Source organism: Lemur catta, chromosome 7 (assembly GCF_020740605.2).
Source record: "Lemur catta isolate mLemCat1 chromosome 7, mLemCat1.pri, whole genome shotgun sequence".
Lineage (NCBI taxonomy): Eukaryota > Metazoa > Chordata > Mammalia > Primates > Lemuridae > Lemur > Lemur catta.
The window spans coordinates 77,111,882-77,139,461 of record NC_059134.1 but is presented as its reverse complement, the minus strand read 5'-3'; the positions used below and the strand labels follow the sequence as shown (position 1 = coordinate 77,139,461).

Genomic DNA, 27,580 nt, shown 5'->3' with positions numbered 1-27,580 from the left:
ACATACAAGAAAACACAAAGCCCAAAACAAATTCCTAACTTAGAAACAAATACATAGCACTGATTAGAGTATTTAAGAGTATCTATCAAATGACTGAATGACTGGCTGACTGAATGAACAAATAGGAAGAAGAGTTTGTAGAGAGTTTCTTGCTCTATGATTTTCAAATCACTTTAGACTTGGACTCCCTTTCTCCACTAAAAGTATATTCAGATTGTATAAGTGCAATATACATAAAGGATGTAACAGAATAAATACTCTATTTGAAGATGAGGCAATTATGGAATCCTGAGTCCCATCCTCTGGGTGTCCATTAACCTCCTCGGCAGCCCTACAGTTATTTCTTCTACAGGGGTAGGTCTCCACAATGGACAAGGAAATCTCTGATTTCAATCCAACTGCTTCAGACCCAAGAGAGTTTGGGAAACTAATACTAAAAGAATTTAAGGGATCTGTGCAAGTCCAAATGTGTGTCAGAGCTGGATGCAAATTAAAGACTCATAAAGCCCATGTGAAATATGTCTATTACATTGATCTGCATTTCAAAATTCTTCTAGGGATGCCATATGTACTCTGCTTAAAGTCACAGCCACAGGCCCATAGATGAAGCTTTCAGAGAAAAAAGGAAAAGGAAAATTATTCTAAGAACAAAACAAAACAACAACACAAATAAAACATAATATAAAAGACTGCATCTTACCATCCCATACCATGATATGCTCTCTTGCTGATTCCTCTGCTTGTTCCTTTGCTGCTTCAGGCCCTAAATTAATTCCTTCAAAAAACATTCAAGCATCTTCTATGAGGCAGCTAGTTCTAAGCATTGGAGATTAATTTGTTAGCTGATAAATATGTTAATTAGCCTGATGTAATCATTCCACAAGGTGTGTATGTATCACTATATATCTCAAAAAATCACATTGTACCCCTTAAATATACACAATAATTATTCATCAGTTAAAAATACAAATTTAAACTGAAAAAAGGAGAAAAACATCTCCCATCATGGAAAGCTATTTTTAAAAAAACACATTATATTAATAAATAAAATATTTTGGGAGCTTTGGAAAAGAGAGATTAATGAAACTTCAAGGATGACATTTTTAAAAAGTTCTTAGACACAGAGCAAGTACTATTTTAATGTTAATATCTGTTTTTTTTCCAATTAGCTTATATAGGATAATATACATTGTAGTCTTAGTAACAAAACTTTATTGAACAAAAATAGGCCATCTTTCAGCACCTTTTATTCTTCATCACTTGACTGTTGTTAATATTATTATAACATAATCCAGAGAACACATAGTTTGGGAAAATTTAAGACTATACACATGACTAAGAAAATGTCTCTTAAGTAAACAAATATACGTTTTCACTATTCTCTAGGTCTGGCCAGTTCAGGCTACTTTGTGCTGCCAATTATTATTTCAGTCTCTGCTGCAATTAGTACTTTACAGTGTCTGAGCTACAAAAATAAAAGATTTCATTATAGCATTGTTCAAAAATATTGTTTTAGTCCAGCTATCCACATTGTCCGTCTAAAACAGTAAATGCCTCCATCACATGTAACTGTCTTAGACTTGTAATTGAGCATATTTTATGAAACTGAATTACATATGAAATAGTACTGTGATGTTAAACATCTGCAGAAAGACTGAAAAAAGAAAGTAAGCTGCCTAATATTTTCAATATTCAGATATTTAGATTACACAGAAAAGCCACATCCAGATGAATGACTGAATTACTCACTTTTCTTCTGAGAATTCTGGCATTGGATAGACACTGCCAGCATTCATTTAGGTTTTATGTGTTTTAGGAACTGGTTCAGTTTACATAGTTAATGCACATACAAGAAAACACAAAGCCCAAAACAAATTCCTAACTTAGAAACAAATACATAGCATTGATTAGTATTTTAAAATAACCAGAGAAAAATAAAATTTTTATTAGTTCTGGTAGTACTTATATTAAAACAAGTTATTCCATTGGAAAGTTGTTTGTTCAATAGGAATCAATTCATATTCTGAGAAATGTAAGTAATCTTTTGCGCTTTGTCATTACAGGTATATAATAGAGTTATACATGTATAATCAACATTTAGGTTAAAGTTTTATTTCATTTGAGGATGTCTGGGCTCTTAATGTTAATTCCTCAAAAAACATCTATTTATATACCTGTTAATTAAAAGATATAATAAGGAATGACACCTATCTTATAGACAAAAGTCACAGACATAAGTGAAACACTTTAAACCTCTCTGGTCCTATTTTAAAGCAATTAAATAAGTGAAAGAAGTAAAATGTATTCATTAAAGTACAGTCATAAAATATACTTTAAAAAAGAATCTCATACTTAACTATTAAAAGGAACTCCCAGAATATTTTTTAAAAATATTTATAAAGATCTCCTACTACAAGTTTTATTGGTTTTTGTTTGTTTGTTTTTTGGAACAAATGTTGCCATGAATATACCACAGTAAACTCTGCAGAATGTATAATGCTATATGGGTTTAAAGGAAAAAAAATACATTATGCTGATTCAAAGCCCACTTAATTATGCCATGAATTAATAAAATCAAACTTATTATATTGTTACATACTAGAATAGGAATTTAGAACAAAGAGAAAATAAACAAGAAATGAAGCTATTCTAATTTGTTTAACATTAAGCAAAATTCTCCTCTTACAACACATTATCATTCAAAAATTTCAGAAACTATCAGCCTGATTCTCCTTATTTATTTATTTTTTTTTAGGCCCAAAGATGTCTCAAGATGTGCTGTGTTAAAGTGAGATGGTGAAATGGATCCATAGGGTCTAGAAGGTAAGTTGGGGCCCAGGTTGGGAGTAGAAGAGTGAAACTAAATTAAAACTTAATGATCTATTTCCCTTTCAAAAATATATGAAGATACTTAGGACTCTTGGGTACAATAGGAAAATTACAAGGAACAAAACTTGGGCAAGTAGTAATATTCTACCTTGTAGAATTAAATGATGTTTAGAATTGGGAAGGAGTCTGCAGGAAATTCAGACCTTGATCTTTTCATTTATCGTGGTTACTGCATCTGAAAATTCTATGTATCAGCTATAAAACTAATTCTCTTTCTTACTTAGGTAGTTTGTTATATCAAAAATACAGATGCTCCTCGACTTACACTGGGGTTTATGTACATATAAACCCATCATAAATTGAAAATATAAGTCAAATATGTATTTAATACACCTAACATACCAAACAGCAAAACTTAATCTAGCCTACCTTAAACGTGCTCAGAACACATACATTAGCCTATAATTGGGCAAAATCACCTAATAAAAAGCCTATTTTATAATAAAGTATTGAATATCTTATGTACCACATATTACTAGCCAGACAAAAGATCGATATTCAAAATGTGAAGTACATAGAAATCGTGACATTTTTGTACTATCATAATGTCAAATAAATCATAACTCACACTTATAAGTTGAGGACCGTCTGTACTGGTAAATGACACTGAACTATTCTGAAAATAGAATTGCTATATGAAGATACCACAATATTACTTTTACAACTAATGATATTTTCCATTTCTCCAAATCTTTAAATTTCTTTGAATATGTCATTGTGATCAAAGGTGTGCCACTCTATCACAGAATTTAAGTTTATCTATTGATTCTAGATTTCATTTAATATATTTTATTAACTATTTTCTAGGATACACTGCTCCAAATGTAATAATTGTGGCTCGACAGAGCCATTCTGTAAAACCAATGGTTTTATGTGCTTTCTGCATTTGTAAAATGTGTCTAACAGTGGAAGTGAATATATTCAGTGCCGACAACCTAACTAGATCAGTTAGCTTATTAATATGAGTCTGCAAGTTTGATGTTCTAACCATCCCATCAATCAGAAAATTATTCATGGCAATTCCTCTTGCTTGTGAACTATGTTCAGATTATTCGAGTGTATTGATTTGACCTGTAATATTCCTATATAAAATCCCAACTTCAAAGTTTAACACTGCCATTGATTTATTTCAATAATACATTGCTTTTCAAAAAAATATGTATCTGGGTCATTGGATCTACATGGCTCTTTCACTCTCATCAAATATCCATTTTGAAATACATATTGTCTGCTTTCATATTTGTATTTTAGAACACTCCTCCCACCTCACATTACACTACTCGACTTCATAAAAATCATGCCAAGTATTTGAAACAACTCAATTCCCAACTTGCAATAATTCCAGGAGACATACATAGCAAATATATCTTTAGAATGCCAAAAATTTTATCAATTGTGTCAGAAATTTAGTCATTCATACATCCAAATATTTTTTCTACATCATGACAAATATATTTCATAAATTCTGTTAACTGACTAAACCCTTGCCAGAACTGCCTTGGTATTATTTAGGCAAAATAATTATTATTAGTTCAAAATAATAAGAATAGCAATAAACATTGTCAAATAAAAGATTCATTTATGTTGGCACAAATTCCAACACTGAGGAAAATGACTCCAGTTGGCTAACGTATACCAAAATCTTTATGATATGGTTGCAATTCAGATTTTAAGAATGCAGAGGATCCATAATACTTTATCATCCTCCAACTGATTTCAACAGCTACGTCATACAGTAGATATTCAAATGAATGAAGAGAATCAAGTGGTATGTTGTATTTGATTTCAAAGCAAACCAATTTATATGGGGCAATTTATTGATGACAAGGAAATATTAATGATTGGATATCCATTTCAATTAGGTTATTACTTAAGGATCATAACTGGCCTGGAATTTTCTTGAAAGTTTGTAGACTACTTTATAAAGTTACATAAAATTGTGAAAAAGTTACATGCTTTAGAAATTTAGTATTTCCATCAAGCCTGTGGTCTAAAAAGAGTATGAAGACAATAGCAAATGGATGTTTTTAACACAGTTTCTTAGTATTTACAGTATTTTTTCTTCTCTAGCTGGCATTCCTTCAAAGTTGGTCAACTGTTTTTCTGGATCTTTTTTCACCTCACATTCAGAACAAGGAGGCATTTGCAATTTCTGTCAAACAATATAGACAATTAGAAGAATCAAAATAAATATATTTTAAGGTAAAAATAGAAAATTCTAACAATAATAATGAAAACTCACATATCTCAAAAACAGCATATATATATAAAACTAATGTCAGACAAAAATGAAGCAAATGTAAAGATTCCTACCTCATGAAAGCACATAAAAAATATTTTGTATACAAGTGCCAAGATATTTCAAATATTATTTTGAGAAAACTCGGCCAAACCATTCACCTCTGATTAATATAATCCATAATTTGAGAAATATTGTATTAAGTGAAAAAAGAAACTTAAGAATTGCTATAATACAATATATTTGGTCAAATGTAAGACAGCACAAATAAAAATTCAGAATCAACCTCTTGACTTGTGCTTGTTTTTTACTTTCTATGGTTGATGTGTACTTTTTTCCACCTCTCTTGCTTCCTGAAATCTTCTGTAATCTCCTTGGCCCCACACAGGAACATATGCCTGTTTTTAATCAATCTCTATTTCTGTTTTGTTTTCTGGTTGCTGGGGAGGGGGAGGCAGTGAGGAGGAGAGGGAGGGCTCCCCTCATTGTTGATCTTCCCAAGGCTTCACATACCAAACCAAAAACTTAGTGGAAGACAGAACAGCCATGGAAAAGTTCAAGGGCACCAGGTGAAGGAATTACATTGTATTAGCCAATACAGCATGGTGCTGCAGCTAGAGCAAGAGAGAAAAGCACTGCATACGATGGATCCAAGAAGTGCTTTCTTACATAACAAAAAGAACACAAACAAAATACCTGTGGGATAGCCTCTGATTCTGCAGTGGTATTACTTGGAGGACTCTCTTTGTGCTTCATTGAACAGGTTTTGCCCTCCTAAAAAAGCAGCAATTGAAAACAGGTCAATGAAGTTAAACAAAGAAAGGGAATAAAAACAAAACAAAGCAAAACAAAAACGCCTTTGAAATTTTCTCATTGAGAAGTTTCCATCACTTGAATTTATGCTGAAAGGGCTAGCTAGGGTCAAAAGCATCACAACAAAAAAGGAATCCCAAGGAGAAATCAAGCATTCAGGATTGGTTTTGGGATCTCAGAAACACTTATGGCAATCAGCTACTACAAAGAAATACAATTCCAATGGAAATTTGTCTGTCAAATGTTAAAAATGAAGTAAAGGACTTTAAAACTGCTATATCTGTGATGAACCTAGACTCTAAGATTTAAATATGTCAATGATCTGTGTGCCTGCAGGAACATCAATATTGCAGGACAGAAAGCAATTTAAATAATGTGATCATCAATCTGTCTACTAAAAAAATCCTCAACATCTTTAAAAAAAGATAATATTACTGGAACTAAGATCCTAAATTTTTCTAACCAGAAAATCTCATCTTACTTGTTTAGCCTCACCAGACTTGAAGAAGATCAATTGCTGGAAGTAAAAAATTAAAATAAACAAAAAACCACATTCCAATTGGGCTTCATTTCCTTTTTGACCAAGGTTAAAACATTGAATTGTCCCTTCCTCCCTCCCTCCACGCCTTCCTTCCTTCTTTCCTTACTGCCTCTTTTTTCTCCTTCCTCCCTTCATTTCTTCTTTATTATAAACACTCTTTTTAATTAACAGCAAAATATTTAGTGTAAGAGTCTCCATTTGTCTGTGTGTGTGTGTGTATGTGTGTGTGTGTGTGTGTGCGATTTCCCATAATCCTTTCCATGTGTAAAACAGAGCCTAAGAGTTAAATAATGGCAACTGGATAAGTAAATCGCTCTGGTATTGAACAAGTCAGTTTCTTTCCTTGGGTCAACGAGGAGACGAAGACATAAGCTGGCTTCAAACTTTCACATTTAAAAAATTGTGTAGAAAATAACTAAAGAGATTGTGTAGATTAAACCCACTCCAATTCAGATTTTAAAACAAAGTTATTTTTACATATGCCCTCTTTTTACACCATATAGCTCTTAATTGAACACTCTTTCTTTCTTTACCCTTCCTTGCCAATGTGTACACCATTCCATTTTCATTAAAGTCTTTCTTCACTGTGAGATACTGAAAACCAAATATTCATGTCCTTCATACCTCATTCTTTCCACCATTCCACCACTAGATAACTTCAGTCACACTGACCTATTCTAAAGGTACTATGCATATAACAACTTTAGCACTTAACATTGCTTTTACATGCATAAGCATGTCTTGCTCCTCAATAAATGATAAGTTCCTTCAAGAAAGGGGCTACATTTATCACCCCTAGGTCATAGCTAAATGCCTACTAATAATGAATTAATAAAAACATGCATAGGACATGAAAATAGTTCAATACTTTAGAATTTTAATAAATGCCTACTTTCTTTGTATGACCAGGTTTGGGTATATTTGACAGGGGCCCCCAAATTTAATAAACAATTATTTCCTTCTAAATAAGCCCACACTATAAAGGAAAATTGAGATTGTAACCATCAGGACAGAAATCAATAGTTGAAACCTTAACTACTTTATTCCAAATACTTTTAAGCAGATGTATAGAGGAATCTTCTACACTACCTAGGGGAAAAATGTTTCTTTTTCTTGTTGTATGAGTTTCAGTTAGAACTGGAAACTTACATTTCCCTGGAAAAATTATAATCTGTTTTTCTATAATAAACCAGCTGGCTTTTGTTTCAATTATACTTGCATTCAGACTTTGAAAAATTAACTAAGATAATTGCTTGAGGTTAGGTTTAGAAAATATAGACCATGAAGAAAGTAAGCTACATAGTGTAGGATTTCCCAAAAGGCATTTGGAAAGAATCTTCATATATCATATAAGTTTGGGGAAAAAATGATTTCCACATTAAACAGTTGTATTTGCTGTAGTTCTTCTCAGAGACTTTAATATATAAGACCTGAAAGTTTTGATTTTAAATTATCCGTTCACATAATCACTTGAGGGGAATGTTAAAAAATACTACTCCATGGTATCCTGTCCTATCATTATGGCACTTGCGTTTTTAATCAGCATGCCGGCAATTCTAATGCACACGCGAAATTTAAGATCGACTTCTTCATAAGACTCAGAGGTATTATAAATCTGTAAGAAGGAAACAAACATTTCCTGACCTCAAAACTCTTTATCTGTAAAGCATTGCTTGAGGTCACTGCCATGAGGAAGATAATATAGGATTTGCAATGGAGTATTTATCTCATTAAGGTAGCACAACCAACTATCTAAGACAAGGCTGTGATCATGTGAACAATGAAAACTTATTACATTTCAGCATTAAAGAAAATGTTATGTGGTTGGCAGACAGCAATAACTTTTTTTTGATACTTTGATCCTATAATGAACGCTACCTTTAGAATTACTTTTTCTGTGTTTATAGGCATTGTGGAAATTTTATAAAATGGGATTCATAAAATTCTTAGTGTTTCTCAGAGAAGCAACAGAGATAAGGTGACATAATTATGTCTTGTATATATTGTGCTTTGATAAGCATCTTATTAAACTTACAGCCATTGTGGAAACAGGCATTCATTGGTGAGGACATAAAAGGTAAGTTTATCATATAGTTATCTTACTCTGTTGCAAATCTGACCCCAGTTGTCAAAAATTACAGAGAACTGCTGGAATTTAAGGAGAGCAAGAAGAATTTGACTCAATTCCAACATTGTTGTATAAAGAAAGTTTTGGCTATTGGTTAAAAGTGTTTTGGTTTAAAATAGACTTTCTTTCAAATTTTGACTTTGATGCTTATTCACTGGTGATCTTGATCAACTTATTTTCCTCTGGGCTTCAGCTGATTTGGTTGTAAAATGGGCCTACTTATTGATGGAGTTAATTTGAAAGTAAAATTAGAAAACACATATAAAACTATTCTATGTAGATATTAACAAATAGTAAAAATGTTTCCCTTTCTCCTCCTATTATTATCATTAATGGTTACAAGCCGAAAATTATGATCAGTTGACACTGACATTACAAACCTTTATGTAGCAGAATCTACAGGCATATAATTTTCACACATAGCGAAAGAAGAGGGAAAGTAGACAGGAGAAGAAAACGAGATGGAGGAAAAAGTTCTGATAAAAGGGGCTGCAAAAACACTTATTACTACTGCTTCTCTTTTCACCAAAATGTAAAAATAATAATAAAAAATTACCTCAATTAATGTTTTGCTTTGGGAAGAAAAACGACTTGAGAAAGTAGAGGTTTTAAGTTTATACCAAATTGTGTTTATATCTAAAGATTTATCCAATAAACCATGGGCTTGGAGTTACACTGGGAAACAATATAGAATTATGCCAACGGTTCCACTTCTAGGGCAGCTGCCTTGGAAACAACGTAATGTAATTCTTAAAATAAAATCTCCTCATTTAGAAAAGCTGTATTACAGGGTAAAAGAAAAACTTACTATAGGATCAGTGAGGAAAAATTGTCACTTATTATTGCAACTATAGCCAAGAATGTTATAGAAAAACTGTTGGAATAACTTTTGCCTGTGCAAATGGATTTTTAATTTTCCCTTTATAGACACATAAATGAAATCCAGACAGTCTAATGATTTACCTTTGTTATCTTTAAACTTCTCGAAAACTAAAAGCCAAATCGAGCTTCAAAAATGGCTTTATACTTTAATCATTCATGCCACAGACATTATTGCATTTCTATTATGAGCCAGGTGCTGACTGACTGAAAAGAGAACATTGATAAAAGACAAAATCCTTGTTCTTGATGAAGGTTACAGTCTAGTGAATAAAGCAGAAATAAATACATAAATAAGAACATATAAAAGAGAGTATCAGAGACTGATAAGTGTGATGATGGTAAGTGCTTTCAGGTCACACCCAATGGCGTGGTGACAGCACAGGCTTTGGGGTCAGGCATCTCTGTGTCCGAGTCCCAGTGGTTTCACTAACCGATCTATCAGGGGAAGTTCTACAACCTTCCTGGGTTGTAGAACTTAATTTCATCTTATAAAAACAAAGATATTAATGTCTTTCACAGACCATTTCTGTAAGTATTAAAACAAAATCAATGTGCTCAGTTTATGTGTGTGACATTTTAGATACACAAGAAGGATTTGCTTAATTACTTCAGGTGCCTAAAACCAGATACTCTTTTTTCTTTTCATTGTTTTTAGCTCTATATGCTTTTTCATGACATGTGCTATAATAGGTAAGCTATATATTAGAAACAAATTAAGAATGATAATTGTTTCAACTTTAATTGGTATTTACACATTTACTATAGATTAAAGCTGTGTTAAGTGATATGAAGATATAAAAGAGGTATATTTATTTTCTTACAATCCGAGTTACCTCAGTGAATTTATAATGAAAAATTGCTTGACAAGGCCATTGCTAATTGTGCCCAAGTGTAAGATGTCCACATCTAATTTGTGTGAATGGCTGGCTGGCTGTTCACAAGACTGAGGTTCTGTTGTTCATCTGTGGAATATGTGGACCCTGCTATAAGGAAAGCTGAAAGGTCAAGGCTAAAGGTATTTCAAGGAAAGGAAAGCCCCCTAGGGTGTGAACTAAAGGGCAGTCAAGGAAGTTTATTTATTTATTTTTTCAGTTTTGTCAGGCAGTTTATAACTTTAGCCTTCAATAACACACACACACACTTTCTCACACTCACAGTGCCATTGAAACCAAATAATCTAGCAATTTATGTGTCTGAAACACATTATCTTTACATCTTTTTAATCTACATAAAAATTATTTTAAAACACACATTTTAAAAATTTAAAATGTTTGTAAAGGACTTAACTAAGATATTTTGATACTCAGAATTCTAAAATGGCCCCATGTTTCCCACCCACTGATGTCCAAACCTTATATAACTTCCTCCCCTTGATAGGTCCTCACTGGCAGAGCCTATGAATATGATGGCATATCACTCCCATGGGATCAGCTGGTTGATTTTGAGTTAATCAAAAGGGAGGCCTTCACGTCACATTTTGCAGTTGTAGCTAACAACACACTTTTTGACACCACCAAAAAAGTTTTCTTATAATGTACTTTTGAAATAGCCTACCGAGATCAATAAGTAAATAGTTGGTACACATTGGGGCTTGGTGAATCAGTGAGCTATATTACCCAGAAAATAAGAAACTACAACTCTTAGTTAATTAGAGGAACTTGGGATTTCTTATGGAGGAACTGAAGCTTGAGCAATGGCTAGAGTTTCTGAGGCAGAGTCATGAGGACAGAGAAGTGAAAGCAGACACGTGGGTGGGAGGAATGCATCCTAGGTAAGTGGTGAGGGCAGCTGAGATGGGCAATATTGAGACCTGTCTAGAGTAGAAACAGGTCAAGGACTTACATGCCAAGAAGTGATATTTATACTCAATGTAGAAGTTATTTAGAGATAATTATATTATAAACATCCTGCAATAACATGCCTACTTTTTCTAAGAAGCTAATGCTTCCTCTATGATGAAATTTAAAGAAATTTATGAACAAGATTCTAAAGTTATCATTCCATACAATGCTTGTTCAAACATGCCACTGATATGACCCTCGTCCTTCAGTGACATGTTTGTAATCTAATCTATGCCATTTTTATAAGCGTTCCTCTCTCCCTTTCAGGACTTGTCAAGACAGCAACATTTTTCTTCTCTCACCTGCCAGACAAGAAGTTGAAACTTGGCTATATTTGTCAGAAGTTAGGTTATAATATTCAAATATTTGGAGTTAAACTATCAGTGCTTATTTCATGAGTCCATTCCTAAATTAAATTATAAAACTAAAAGAATAATGACATAAATGTTCCTTTTTAAAATGACCCAGAGTCTCTTGTTGCCTGACACTAACATAATACATATCATCAGAGCATGATTAACTTCTGATCTCAAGCAATATATCTTATAATTTTATCTTTTAAATGATCAAGTATCTCAACCCAAAGGCTACTAAGTAAGCCATGAGATTTTTTCATTTACATGCATTTGCCGGAACCTAAGATATGCAACAAATTTAGTGTCTTATAACTCAGAGGACTTTGAGGATTATGTTTTCTCAGCTTTGAAAATGAAATTTGCAGATGATAGCAGCAGGCAGTCCTGTGGACAAGGCTGTAAACCGTTTTTCATGAAAACAATTCAGCAGGTTAGGTTATGTTCTTTCCCTAGCTTTCAGAGATCATGGAGTTTACTCCATTATTTCCTTTCTCGATTGTTGAATTACCATCTATACAAGGATTGCTTGTCTATGTATAGTTGGCCTATAGGGCAATATACATGTTCATAAAAATATGATGTTTAAATGAGAAATGTGCCTGAAAATTTAAGTTCTTCCTTCCTTATTTGAAACTCAAATTCTTTTCCTTGAACTCAAGGAAAAGTTCACATCTCATTTCTCCTTATGTTCAGGCATATACAATTAACCAATATAATTTTTTACTTTGGGAAGAATGGATAGATATGTAATGAGTTATAATAATTATAGATTAATTATACAAAAGAATTATTTCATTTTTTAAAAGAAACCAAAAAAAGCTTAAATAATCATCTTGAGGATTGCATACAACAGTACAATCAAAGGGTAGCAGAGGTCTCCAAAATACTTCCGTCATCTCAATTAAGTAAAATTCAACCTGATTAGTAAAGTACCCAGATATAGAAACTCAAGTAATAAAATATGCAGATTAATAGGGAAATCATGCACAAATTCAGGTGCTTCAATATTCAATTCACCCATTCAATTATACAGGAGACTTAGGGAGGAGCCCAGCTGGGTCTGTAAATTATGAAGTGGGATGAGCCCTGAACACATCTTTATTAAAATAATTAAACACTCTTTCTCATATACACATCGTCACCAACACCACTAGAATAACCAGTTTGTGTCTGTGATTTTTAGCAATGAACTACCATCAGAAAAAAAAAAAGGTTTATATTACGACCACAGAAGCAATCATGATAACAACAAAACTGTGAAGTTGAGACAAGCCCTGATAATTACTTACCTGTGTGTGAGAGAAACAACACACAGTGTGGAAGAGACTCTAATACTAGGGTGTTTCTATTAATTACCAGGACTCCTATTACAATGTGGGAAGAACAGGCTTGGTAGTAATGCACATATGAATTTAAGTCCCAACTCCATCTCCTACTGTTTGTGAAAATGTGGATAAGTTGAACATTGAATTTCCTGGACTTGGGTATTTTATGAGAGAATAAAATGAAACACCGATAACAAATATTGAGTTTGTCAATGTTAAATTTTGATATTAGAACAAATACATAAAAAGCCAGACTACTATATTTCAATAACATTTCAGAAAACATTTTAATTTAAAAATTATCTAAAGGATCTACTGCCAAAATAAATTATCAAGAGAGAGAGAGAAGAAGAAGAAGAAAGAGGAGGAGGAAGGAGAAGAGGAGGAGGAGGGAGAAGAGGAAAACGAGGAAGAGAAGAAGAAGAGATTAATGGAAAATCGACTTGTATGTTGCTATTTGGCTCTTTATTTTATGTCAGTTTTCTATGTATATGCACTGTTGAAAACTTTATCACAGGCCAACATTTGCCTGAGGAATGGTGTTTGGGAAATATTAATAGCTATTTAACCTCATTTTTCCTCAATTGTAAGATAAAGACAATGGTGTTTACATTCAAAATGTTGACATCGTACTGAAATGAGATGACAAATGTATCACAGCAAGATGAATAGAGTAAAGGGGTAGCTCATCCCAGGTCAGAATTTTGCTATGACCTGAATATGTGTGCCCCCCAAAATTCATATGTTGAAATCTTAATACACAAGATAATGCTGTTAGGAAGCAGGGCCCTTGGGAGGCAATTAGGTCATGAGGGTTATACCTCATACAAGGGATTAATGCCCTTGTAAAAGAGGCCCAAGACAGATAATCTTACCCCTTCTGCCATGTGAAATTACAATGAGAGGATGGCTGTCTATGACCATGTTGTCCTTCACCAGACACCAAATCTTTCAGGGCTTTGATCAAGAATTCCCTAGCCTCTAGAACTGTGAGAAATAATATTGTTTAGAAACCACCCAGTTTATGGTGTTTTGTTATAGCAGCCCAAATGGGCTCAAGGCAAATTCTTTTACCTGTATTAGCTGTATTAAGGTGGGAAAGTTACTGCATGTTACTGAAGTTCCAGTTCTTTATCAATAAGGTAGGCAATATATTGCATAACCCAATGTATGTTGGAAGAATAGATTGAATGTTTAGAAAACATGCAAAGGTTGTTAATGGAGTATCTTTCATATGTTATGTGCTCAATTAAGTTTAGCTTCTATCTTCCGTCTTCCTTCTTTAGCGTTCCCTTCCTTCAATCAAAAATTCTCTATCAATAAATGCTTGATTCCTATGAGAGTGGAGGCACTGATATTCACTTTAATTTTACAATTCTTTGGTCAATATATTGATTATTATCATTAGAAAATGTTGACATGGCATAGAAGGAAATATCTCAACATTATAAAAGCCTTATATAACAAACCCATAGCAAGCATCATACCGAACGGGGAAAAGTTTAAACCATTTGCCCTAAGTGGAACAAGACGAGGGTTCCCATTGCCAACACCTCTATTCAACATTAGTTGAATTGGAAGTCCTAGCTAGAGAAACCAGGCAAGAGAAAGAAATAAAGGACATCCAAATTGGGGAAAAAGAAGTCAAACTATCCCTGTTTGCAAACCATATGACCTTATATCTAGATACACTAAGGACTCTACAACAAGACTCCTAGAAATGACAAATAAATGCAGCAAAGTCTCAGGTTACAAAATGAATGTACACAAATCACTGGGATTTCTAAATACTAATAACAGTCAAGCTGACAGTCAAATAAAGGACTCTATACCATTCACAATAGCTACAAAGAGAATGAAATGTCTAGGAATATAATTATCCAAGGAGGTGAAAGGGCTCTACAAGGAGAACTATAAAACACTGATGAAAGAAATCACAGATGACAATACCAATGGAAAAACATCACTTGCTCATGGATTGGCAGAATCAATATCATTAAACTGTTCATATTCATCTTGCCCACAGTGATTTACAAATTCAATGCAATTCTCATGAAAATACCAACAGCTTTTTTCACAGATCTAGAAAAAATAACCTCAAGCATTAAGAGGAATTGATAAAGAACCCAAATAGCCAAAGCAATCCTAATAAAAAGAACAAATCTGGAAGCATCATATTACCTGACTTCAAATTATACTACAAGGCCATAGTAAATAAAACAGGATGGTACTGGTACAAAAGTAGAGCCATAAACCAATGGAACAAAAATAGAAGACACAGAAATAAACTCATATAGCTGAAATCAACTGATCTTCAACAAAGCAGAAAACAACATGCACTGGGGAAAGGAAACCCTGTTCAATAAATGGTGTTGGGGAAAATTGGACAGCCATATGTAAAAGAATGAAACAAGAGATAAAGGACTAATATCCAGAATCTACAAAGAATTCAAACAAATCAGCAAGAAAAAATCAACCCCATTAAAAACTGAGCAAAAGACATGAACAGAAGTTTTTCAAAAAAGGATAGACAAATGTCCAGCAAACATATGAAAAAATGCTAAACATCACTAATCACCAGGGAAATGCAAATTAAAAGCACAATGAGATACCACCTTATCCTTCTCAGAATGTCCATTATTAAAAAGTCAAAAAATATAGATGCTGCTGTGGATGCAGAGAGAAAGGAATGCTTATATACTTTTGGTGGGACTGAAAATTAGTACAACCTCTATGGAAAACAGTATAAAGACTGCTCAAAGAAATAATGTAGGCCTACCATTCAATCCAGCAATCTCACTTCTGGGATTCTCCCAAAGGAAAGGAAGTTATTTCCCGAAAAAGACATCTGCACTTGAATCACAACACAATCATCTATCTATCTATCTATCTATCTATCTATCTATCTATATATATATATATATATCACAATATATATATACGATGGAGTACTACTTCACCATAAAAAAAGAATGAAATAATGTTATTTGCAGCAACTTAAATGGAACTGAAGACCAGTATCCTAAGTGAAGTATCTCAGGAATGGAAAACCAAATGCCACATGTTCTCACTAATAAGTGAGAGCTAAATGATGTGTACACATGGGAACAAATAAATGTAAAGGTCATTGGTAACCAAGAAGTGGGGATGGTGGGAGGGAAGGTGTGGGATTGAATCTTACCTATTGCGTACAATGAACACTATTCTGGTGACGGTCATACCAAAAGCCCTGACTCAAGCATTATATTTAATATAGGTATCCATGTAACAAAAGCCTTTGTACTCCCTTAATATTTTGAAATTAAAAATAAATAAAGAAATCCTGGCATTGCCAAAGGATTTGTTGCTGCATTGTTTTATTTTGTTTAGTCTCTAGTTCTGTTTCTTTCCCTCCCCTACTTTTGTGTTTATGATTTAACAGGGTAAGAAAAAAGTTTCATTAATAAACCACTCATTCTTCCTGAGTAACTTTAACCTTGAAGGATGCTGTTTATGCTTTTTTTTTTCTTCCTCCAGCCATATACCTCAGATCAGCCCATCTAATGCATAATAACTTAAGCATTCAAATGCATCAGAAGATTTTCATTATGATACATTCATATGTTTGGCTTCAATGCAAATATACCATTTGGAAATTATTTACGAAAATAAGTGGTATATTTAGAATGACTTTTTCATAAGGTCATGATAACTAAATCAACAATCATTAAACCACTACAAAAGGAGAATATCCTCTTTTGCTTTATCTTATTATAGTCTATTCCTGCTGCACTCAGAAATAAAGAATCAAACTTTAAGAATTAAAGCAGATGGAATGATTTGTCAGAGATTCATTGTCAAGCCTTCCTTCAGTTTGTAATCTGACCTTGCCAATTGCTATAACTTTGGTATTAGTATTACACATTTGTTTCTACTTCACAAGAGAAATTATATTTCTTATGAACTTTTTCTAAAACATTAAAATAACTCAGGATAATTTATATAAATGCATAAGTGGGCAACATGAAATTCTACAAACAAAAAGTATCTGTGACAGATAAGTTCAGTTTTCATTTTCATATTTAATTAAGACATGGAACAAGCTAGAAGCTAAAAACAAGCACCATTTTTAGAATAATTACAAAGGAGAAAAAAATGGAGTTTTAGAATATTACAAAGGAGAAGAAATGGAGTTAAATGCAAAGTTATTTAAAGATGAATGCATTTGACTAAATGTTTCTGTGATTCTACTTTATATAGGAAATGGAATTGTCATATTTATTACTGAATAATGTTTTGGTAATGTTTTAGTATTTAAAATGTCAGAAACTGAAAAGTAAAAAGTTAAAAGATTGAAAATATGACACTGAATCAACGTGATGACTCTGAATTCAGTTGATGGAGGTAATGGTAGGAGTGTAGACTAGGAGGAAAGCAAGTTCTGACAGTAATATTTCCTAAGCAGGTGCCTCGAGGCAAGTCATAGTCTTTCTCTGACACTTAATTTACAATACATATATTTTTATATTATCCATCCTCAAATTGCTTATTATCTACATCAAAATGAGAATCTTATAAAAATAATCAAATGCAAGGTTTACTGTGATAATGGGTAAAATATATGGAAACTCAGAGGAGGAAGCCCTCCTGAGTCTAGCAGGGAGATAGGTGGAGTCAAAGAATCATTTTTCAGATTAAGTTCTGTGTTTCACATTACTGTTTGGCCAATATATTTATCATGAAGGTTGTCGTGCTTAATGTGTTATTTTTATTTATCAAATTAATAGGTTAACCATTATACTTAAGGTTTCTACACTGTTTCTGGAAAAAAAAATTACACTTACGTTCACATTTTTGGGTGCTTTAAATTAGGATGTTATAGAAAAGTAAACATGGAGATTTATATGAGGAAAAAAACATATAATTTTTCTGAAGATATTTAGAAACTATCTGCCTTTCCTGCATTATTTGGAGACATGCCTGCTCCTTCTTGAAAAATATTATAGCAGCACAATAATGTTTCTGATGAAGCCAACCTCTTCAGATGGTCTGATGGAGTGTAGTCCAGAATGGCAATGGCGTGTGGTCTTCTGCCCGATTACAACAGGGCATGGATGGCTTAGAAAATTTTGTTAACCAAGCATCTGCCAACAACTCTTCAGAGCCATCAAGTGCCACACAGTGAATGCTGGATATAATAACAAACTAGGATTTCTTAAATTTCTGCCAAAATTGTTTTAACATGAAAAAGCTGGCATAATTTTCTACTCACAGTACTAGAATTTATTTTTTGCACATTTTCTTCTTTTATTTCCCTAGGCAATGCTTTGCTGTTAAAGAGACTCCCTTTCGTCAGGGACTTGCAAGCAGATGTAATGGCAGGAAATTGAGTGAGTGTTCCTAGTGCCAAACATAAGCCATCTTTGTTTTTCATTTCCTCAGCACAGTAAGGAAAATTAAATGTTTTCTACTTACAGGAGTCAGAAACATTGCAAAACATATTTACATTGAGCATTAACTCTTAATCCCTGAGTGAAAATTAAAATAAAATGTTCAATGTCTTTAATTCTTGATATGCTATTAAACAATATGAGGCACATTTGCAAGCTGTGGGAAAATGATATGGAGTAAGTATATGCTTTGCTTTCTCAATAGGACTCCAATATTATCATTTAAGCATGGCTGTTTTTAAAGTAATTTAAACATATCCCAAACTGATAGTCAAATATGCTGCTAAGCCTTTTGTGATCCATTTCAAGTTAGTTTTAAATCTAATTCTAAAAAGACCAAGGAATCCAGAGGCCACTTGCTAAGTGACTCTGCCTGGCTTGCATAGCACATAGACAGGGACTAGAACAAACCCACAAAGATATCTAAAAATAAGCATGTTCTTTAACTCCAAGTTTTGGTCTTTGGCCATAGACTATTTTGAGACTTTGAATACTAAATGTGCAAATCAGCTTTTCAAGAAGGAGCTAATAAGTACATCTATGATGTGAACAAAGTATGTTAAATATACCTTGAACATGATATATTTAATGTCCATAACATATAATCCCTAATAATAATTCTGCAAGAAATTAAGAACAAAGTGTTTAATATGAAATACTAACAAAAGTAAATCTAGGTGAGTATATTAAAGCAATACACATTTCTGGACTCTGTCTCAGACCTATTGTTTAATAATATGTGGGAATGGATCCACAACATAAGCAGTTTTACCAGTTTACCTTGTGATTCTTAGTCATTCTAAAGTTTGAAAGTTATTGATCTACCTTACAGTGATAAGCGATCTGGATAATAAAGTCAGGTTCCAGAGTGACAATGTTAGTAAACAGCAAAGTTGGTATTCAAATCTAGGTTTTATATAATTGCCACACTTTCTTTCCTATTATTCAGTCTCAGGTGTGACCCACAGGAACTGATATGCATTACCTATCCTAACTATTTACTGAGAGATGGCATGCACTCTTGTCACCTCTTAGTGAGTTTGCTGAAGATCATAGAATCTTGGACTTGAAAAGGATGCAACATGGTCATTCTATTCCTCTATATTAATGCTTCATTTCCTGGCTATATTCTAGAATGAATGTTTTTCATTATTTTATCATGTAGGACCTCCTCCAATTGCTACTTCTATTTTCAGATACTTTTAATTAAATATTTATTTTTATATTTGACTAAAATGTTATTCTTCCTATAACTATTTCCACCAGCTGCATCTGGTTCTGCCATATAAAGTAGCACTGAATAAGGCTACTCCCTCTTTCAAATTACAGCTTTTAAGATTACTTTTTATTATCTTTTAAGCTTTCTCATTTTAGAAATTAACTAAAATACTTAATGCAAAAATATATATTGAGGTTTTACGTGAGAAGCATAGCTTTGCATAAGGGAACAGAAAGTAATAATTACTGACAGCCTGCAATGTCAGTAATATTCTAAGAGTTGACCTGAGGCATCTCATTGGATTCTTTTAACAAATTACATTAGGAAATGGGTATTTATCCATCTTTTTCAGAGAAATAAAAGGAGCCTTGAAGGGGTTAAATATCCATGATTACACAGTGGAAACTGGTTGAAGCATAAATGAACCTAATCAACGTTCAGTTCTAACTTTCTTCTTCAGCTTTCCACTCAAGCTTTAGTAGACAATTCATTTGTCATTGTTGAACTTAGAAGTGTAATTTCCAGAATAGAACATAATCTATCAGTCTAGCTGATAAGCAAAATTAGATAAAAGATTTATCTCCCTTATTCTCTATGTAGCATCATAATTACTTGAAATCAACAATGCAACTCCATGTAGATGATTTGCAAATCTCATCACAGTTTGACTCAGAGCTCATACTCATTTAAAATCCTTCAATCTGATATAAAAATCAGTATACCAAAATTACTTGTGTTCCTGTGTACAGTCTGGAAATAAAATTTTAAAAACTCAATTCACAATAATATGAAAAAGAGTAAAGTACTTGGGGATACTGAAGACAAAAGAAGTGCAAGACTTGCATATTAAAAACTATAAAATATTGCTGAAGGAAATTTTAAAAGATCTAAGTAAATGGAGAGAGATGTCATGTTTATGGATTGAAAGAATCAGTTTTATTAAGATGACATTTCTCCCTAAATTGATCTATGAATAAAATGCAATCCCTATCCAATTCCTAGAAGACTTTTCCATTGAAATTGACAAGCTGATCTTATTATTTATAAAGAAATGCGACGGACTAGGAATAACCAACAGAATCTTGAAAAGGAATAACAAAGTCACAGGATTTTAACTTCCTAATTTCACAACTTATTATAAAGCTACACTAGTTAAGACAGTATGGTACAGATATAAGAATAAACATATAGATCAATAAAGCAAAATTGAAAGTTGAGAAAGCTATTCATATTTGTGGTCAGTTATTTCTTGACAAGTGTGCTAAAACAGTTCAATACAAAAAGGACATTCTATAAAAATATTGTTGTAAATATTGGGACAACTGAATATCAACATGAAAATAATGAATGTAGAACCTTACCTAGTATTCTCCACAAAAAATAACTAAATATGGATTGTTGATCTAAATGTAAGAAATAAAACCATAAGCATTTCATAAGAAAGCATAAGAAAATGATCTTTGTGTTTGTAGAGCGGGTATATGGTGTTTTTAAGATTTATAAAAATTATGATCAGTAAAAGAAAAAATGACAAATTGAACTTTATTGAAATTTAAAACTTCTGTGTTTCAAATGACACTATTCAGGACTTTAGGTTCCTGCTCTGACATATAAAGAACTTGGAAGTTGCCACATTCATCCTTACAATAAGAAAAAAGTTAAGAAAAAAGCTGAAAAGACTGATAACCAATACCTTTCCTTAGATCTATAAGAGATTTCAGGTTACAGGAAAAACTACCACCCTCCAAACTAAAGAGACAGGTGAATACTGAGGATACACACATTCTACCTGAAGCTAAACCACTGAAGCCAGTAGCTGGCAGGAGCACCACACAGTACACTTAATAAATTCCTGGTGGCTGAATATGGGCTACTATGAAATACAGAAACTCCTAGAAGACTAGTCTAGGTCAGAGAGCACACATGCTACTGTGGGTTTTACCTTCTGGATCCCCATAAGATTTTAATGGTGAAGATAAGAGAATAGGGAAATACCACTCATGTTTGGTCAGAAGGATGGGGAAAGTAACCATTTTTAACTATGCTTAAGGGAAGAAGTAACCATTCTTAAGTAAATCCAGACATCTCCACAACAAAGGTCTAACCAGCAAGGAAAAAAGACCACCAGAGCCTCATCTGAAAGCAGAGAAAGAAAATTACTCAAGTTGATCCCCATCTAAGCTTCCAATACAATTACACCAAAGTGAAGGGGAAATAAAATTCTGAGAAGCACTGAGGGGTTGCAGCTCAAGGATCTTGTTCACTAAAAGACTTAAATCTAATAAAATAATTATAAAATACTTTCTGTCCATAACTTATCACCACATTAACAGGGATTCTATATAATAACAGTAATTATAGCTACAAAATTTCAAGGGCCAGACTCTATTTAAAAAGGAGAGTCTACTCTCAGGAAACGCAAAGACAACAGGGTTGACAAAAAGAAAGACAATAAAAGAAATTAAAGTCTTTCACACCTACAGATAGAGCAAACAAATACAGCTTAATTTCTAGCCCAATAAACATAAAACCTCACACTAAATGTCTATCCACCTCAGTTCCTATTACTAGATATATTTTGTCTGACTTCAATAAAAAACTAGAGGCATTATAAAATTCAATAAAAATACAAAATCTGAAGTGGTAAAGAAAGCAATGGAATCAGATTCAGGTATGGCAGAGTTACGGAATTATCAGACTGGGAATTTTAAAATAATTTATACTAAGGGCTTTAAGAGAAAAAGTTAATGACATGCATGACCAAATGGGGGATGTAAGTATAGAAATAGAAAAATCTAATAATCAAAGGAAATGTTAGAAATCAAAAACACTGTAACTGAAATGAAGAATGCATTAGATGGACTCATCAATATATAGGACACAGCCCAGTGAAAACAGTTAGCTTGAAGATATGTTAATAGAAATTTCCCAAAGTTAGATATATACAAAGAAAAGAGAGTTAAAAAAATGATAAAATATCCAAGAACTCTGGGACAATTATAAAAACAGTAACATACAGGTAATGGAAATATCAGTAGAGAAAAAAGAAAAAAAAGGATCAGAAAATATATGCAAAGTATGAAAATTGTCGAACATAATGACAGAAACCAACCACAAATCCATGAATATTAGAGTACAAGCAGGATAAATACCTTCACAACTGTACCTCAGCATGCTATATTCAAACTACATAAAGCCACAAAGAAAACTTTTTACAGAATTAAGAGAGGAAAACTTACCTGTAAATAAATAAAGATGAGAACTATATCATACCTCTATTCAGAATCCATGTAAAAGCCAGAGAAGAGTGAAATATTTAGTGTTGAAACAAGCAATGACAACAAAAACCCCACACCAACTTAGAAATTATATCCAGAAAAAATATGCTTCAAAAATAAACATGAGGAAATTTGTCTTATGTTTCAAGAAGTCTGGAAAGTTATTCAAAGAGAAGGAAAATTATGTAGATCAGAAAAGAGGAAGAGCCTTCAAGAAGGAATACATAAAGGTAAAATAATGTATTTTTAAAATTTTTCTTATTCTTAATATATCCAAAAGAACACAGTTTGTTCACAATAATAATAGCAACAATGTATTTGGTGATAATAGCTTATGGTTAGGTAAAATGAATGACAAAAATGTTATTTTATAAGCAATGTGAGGGAGGAATTGGAAATACTTATAAGGTACTTACACAATCCATGAAATGATTAGTGTAATTTAAAAGTGAATGTGTATTGTAAAGGTATATTGCAAACTTAAAGGCAATCTCTAAAAAAAAAATTTTACAAAAGAAGTATACATTTGATATGGTAAGAGACTAACGAAAATGAAATTATAAAATTCAAAATTAAAACCAGAAAAGACATTACAAGATAGAATTTCTTTCTTTTTTTTGAGACAGGGCATTCATTGCTTCATTGCCTGGGCATGAGGGCAGTGGCAGGATCATAGCTCACAGCAACCTCAAACTCCTGAGCTCAAGTGATCCTCTTGCCTTAGCCTTCTGAGTAGCTGAGACTACAGGTGTACACCACCACACTCAACTAATTTTTCTATTTTTGGTAGAGATGGGTAGGAAATTGTTTTACAAAAAAAATAAGTGCAGTGAATTCAAAACAATTACAAAAATAACAGACATTAATCCAAATGTATCAATATTCATTTCAAATGTGAAGAGACACAGAGACTGTCAGAAGAGATTAAACAAATAAACAAACAGTATGTTTTCTAGAAGAACTTTACTTTATACAAACAAAGATGGATTAAAAATGAGTGGATAAAGATATACCATGCTAATACTAATCAAAAGAAAGTTGAAGTAGACATATTAATTTCAGAAAAAGTTAACCTCAGAGCAAGAAAAATGTGAGAGATATAGACGGAAATTACCTAATTACAAAGGGGTGCATTCTCCAGAAATTCATAACAATCTTTAACCTGTATATACCTAATAACAGAGTATCAAAATATACAAGGCAAACATTGGCAGAACTGCAAGGAGAAATAGACAAATTCACTATTAGAGCTGAAAACTTCAACATCCTCTATCAGTAATTGACAAACCCAGGAGGTACAAAATCTGTAAAGATATACTTGAACTGAACAGCACCATAAGTGAACTGGATCTAATGGACATTTATAGGATACTTCATCAAACCAAAGAATACATTCATTCTTCTCAATCCCACATGGAACATTCACAAAAATAGACTGTATTCTGAACCATAAAATATACTTGAACAAATTTGAAAGAATAGAAATAACGTAAAGCATGCCCTCAGACTACAATTTAATTAAACTAAAGATCAGTAACTGAAAGATGTTTTGTATAACTGTATGTACTATTGCGTAATTATTCTGTAAATTTAAAATTGCACTCAAAAATAGTCTATTAATTATCTTTTTTAAAAATTAACATTATGAAAATGAAAAGACAAGCAGTATACTGAGAGAAATATTTTCACATTATATCTCTGGTAAAGAATTTATATCCAGAATATATAAAAATATTACTACTCAATACTAAGAAAACAACCGAATTAAAACATGGAGAAAATATTTGAATAAAATTTACCTAAAGAAATAATATGAATTTCTAACAAATATATGAAAACATGCTCAACATCATTAATCATTAAGGAATTTAAAATTAAATACAAAATGAAATTTGATTTCACACTCAGTAGAATTTGCTTTATAACAATGGGTCAGACAAAAACGAGTGGTGCCAAAGATGTAGAGAAAGCAGAACTCTTCATATATTGTTAACGGGAAGGGAAAATAGAGCAGCCACTTTGGAAAAAAATATTTGTCTGTTTCTTCAAAAGTTAAGCATATATTTGCCATAAACCCCAGCAATATCCACTTCTAGGCGTTTACCCAACAAAAATTAAAATATATGTTCATGCAAAGTGGTTTATGTGAATGTTCATAGTATCATTATTCATATGGCTAAAAATTGAAAACAATCCAAAATGTATCAACTGGTAAATGCATAAAGAAAATGTGGAACAACCATACAATGGAATGCTATTTAACAATAAAAAGGAACAAACCATTGATAAGTGAACTCAAAATCATTATGTTGTGTGAAAGAAGCCAGATATAAAAAATCACATATTACATATATGATCAATTTATATAAAATTTACAGATAGGACAAATTTATATAAACAGGAAATAAGTTTGTAGTTGTCTGAGGCTGACAGTGCGAACAGGGATTCATGGAAAGAAAGAAGGCATGTGAGCTCTCATTAGTTAGATGAAAATGTTCTAAAACTAGATTGTACAACTCAGTAAATGTAATGAATTATTTAAATATATAATAAAAAGCTGATTTTATGATATGCAAATTATATTTTAATAAAGCTGTTAAAAAAGATATTTTTCAAAAATAATTATCTCTAATGTGCCTTTTCATCTTTTCTCATTATTAGGAGAGCACCGATCTCTTCTGTTCAAAAGTAAATGGATAAAGGTTAACCAAATTTTTTTCTTCTCTACCTTTTTTTTGATAATGACAATGTAATTGTTTTAGTCAATAAAAAATAAATTTTAAACTCATTTTAGACTTCATCTTCTTTCCACATCTTCGGTGATCACAGAATCTTGCCTATCTCTGTCTTGGATACTCTCTGGGTTGCCTGCTTCTAGCTGTTTCCTGTTGTTTTCATTCAGGTCTCTCTCACTGTTATTATTTTTAACATTTTCTTTTTTTGTGGTTTCTAGATTTTTGAATTCCATAGAGCTGAAAATCAAATTTGACAAAAGAAATAGGAATAAATTTGCTATTAATTTTGTCAAGTAGAACATTAAAAACCAAATTAAACTACACTATCACCAATTTTTTCTCCATGTGTAAGACTAAGCATTGACTTAATCTCTGATTAAAGAAAAGTCATTAAAAAAGCATGTGTCACTATTCCAAAATACACACACAAATATATAAAATATAAATATGAAAAAGTGATAAAAACTTTTGCACATTTTAAAATGAAATTGTGTTCTGCTGTCTTGGTCGGTTTGGACATTTAATAAAACAATCCATATTGGGGTTTGAGTCTCTAGCATGGTAGGGTCAGTATTTTCATATTGCTCTATTGAAATGGATATAACATATTTCACAATATTTAACACAAATAAGACTACTTGAATTTAGACAAGTCAAAGAACAATAGAAATTTCCAGAGTAATTGCTCAGAATCTTAGTATTTAAAATCTCCCCACATGTTTTTATGATCATTTACATGGGAAATCCATTTTTAGTGAGATTGACCTATACAGTATAATCACATGGAAAAATAAAAAAGTTAATACAATTCGTGTCCAGAGCCCACCCACCAAGATGCTGAGTTAATTTTTCTGGAGTGTGTCATGGGCATCAGTATTTTATAAGAGCTTTTCAGGAGATAGTATTCTGGAGACAGGGCTAAGACCTGGTGGTCTAGAATTTGAAAACTGATTTTCACACAAGTCCCACTAATTCCTACTGCTCATACCTAGTTTATTTCACTCATTATATTACTTTCTTGATCTTTAACTGTAAACAAATCTGCAGGCTTTAAATACTGAACGCTCTCTGCATCAGAAAATGCAGTTGCTTGAAAGTAAGGACTCCAAAACCCAAAGTCTAGAGGATAAAGGTCAGGTTAGAGAGAGAGCATTCATGTTTGTGCTGGTGAAGGCAGGTTTTTGAAGACACACAGATCCAGATTGAGACCAAACCAAGGTAGAAGCTGCTTATGGGATTTATTGAAGGGAGAGGAGTCACCACAGACAAAGGAAGACAACAAAATTAGAAAGAGAGAGAAACAAACAACATAAAACAATTTTTGATTTTGAACAGGCCCAAGCGTCAATAAGAAAAGTAGACCAAAACGTTGCCTTTGGGAACTTTTGCAAACCATACATAACTTTTCCATTTTGCCTCTGATGGGAACATGTTTTACATAGTTTTTGAAAAAATATATCAAGTAATAAAAACACTGTCCTTAAAATGAACACCATGGGCCTATCACTTAATTGGATACAAATATTTGAAAATCTTAACTGTCTCCTTAATTCAAATCAAACTCCTTAGCTTGGGAATCCAGGGCCCCTTATTCTCTAGTCCCAAACAATCTTTGTAGGCACATACCCTGTCACTTTCTACACTCTATTTTCTAACCACATTGCTCTGATATTTTCCTGCTTCTACAATTTGCTCACACTGTCAAAGACCTATCCATTCTTCAAACTATAGCAAAAATCTTCCTTCCTGCCCGAAGTCTTTTTGACACTTTCCCCTCTTGGAAATAAATTATTTCTACTTCTTATTAACTTCATGTTCTGAATTGTCTGGTTTTGGTATATGTTTAAATATACAAAAATTTTAAGGCAAACGTTGAGAAATTGATTTTTCTCTATTCACTTTGGC

General features: G+C 32.5%; 1 protein-coding gene and 1 long non-coding RNA gene across 2 annotated transcripts in view; one reads left to right on the top strand and one right to left on the bottom strand.

Moving 5' to 3' along the window:
- The first annotated feature begins 2,769 nt into the window (after nt 1–2,769).
- LOC123641684 lies at nt 2,770–25,648 on the top strand. The gene is made up of 3 exons (XR_006736329.1): nt 2,770–2,823; nt 18,313–18,383; nt 25,602–25,648. It is a non-coding gene; the product is annotated as an uncharacterized LOC123641684 (long non-coding RNA).
- Nucleotides 4,677–27,580, bottom strand: part of LUZP2 (leucine zipper protein 2) — a 384,944-nt gene continuing 362,040 nt past the window's right edge. The window contains exons 9-10 of the mRNA XM_045556578.1: nt 5,825–5,902; nt 4,677–5,041 (exon numbers count right to left, since the gene is read on the bottom strand). Coding sequence (XP_045412534.1) covers nt 4,937–5,041; nt 5,825–5,902 — 183 coding nt within the window. The 3' untranslated portion in view covers nt 4,677–4,936. The remainder of the gene's footprint in view (nt 5,042–5,824; nt 5,903–27,580) is intronic.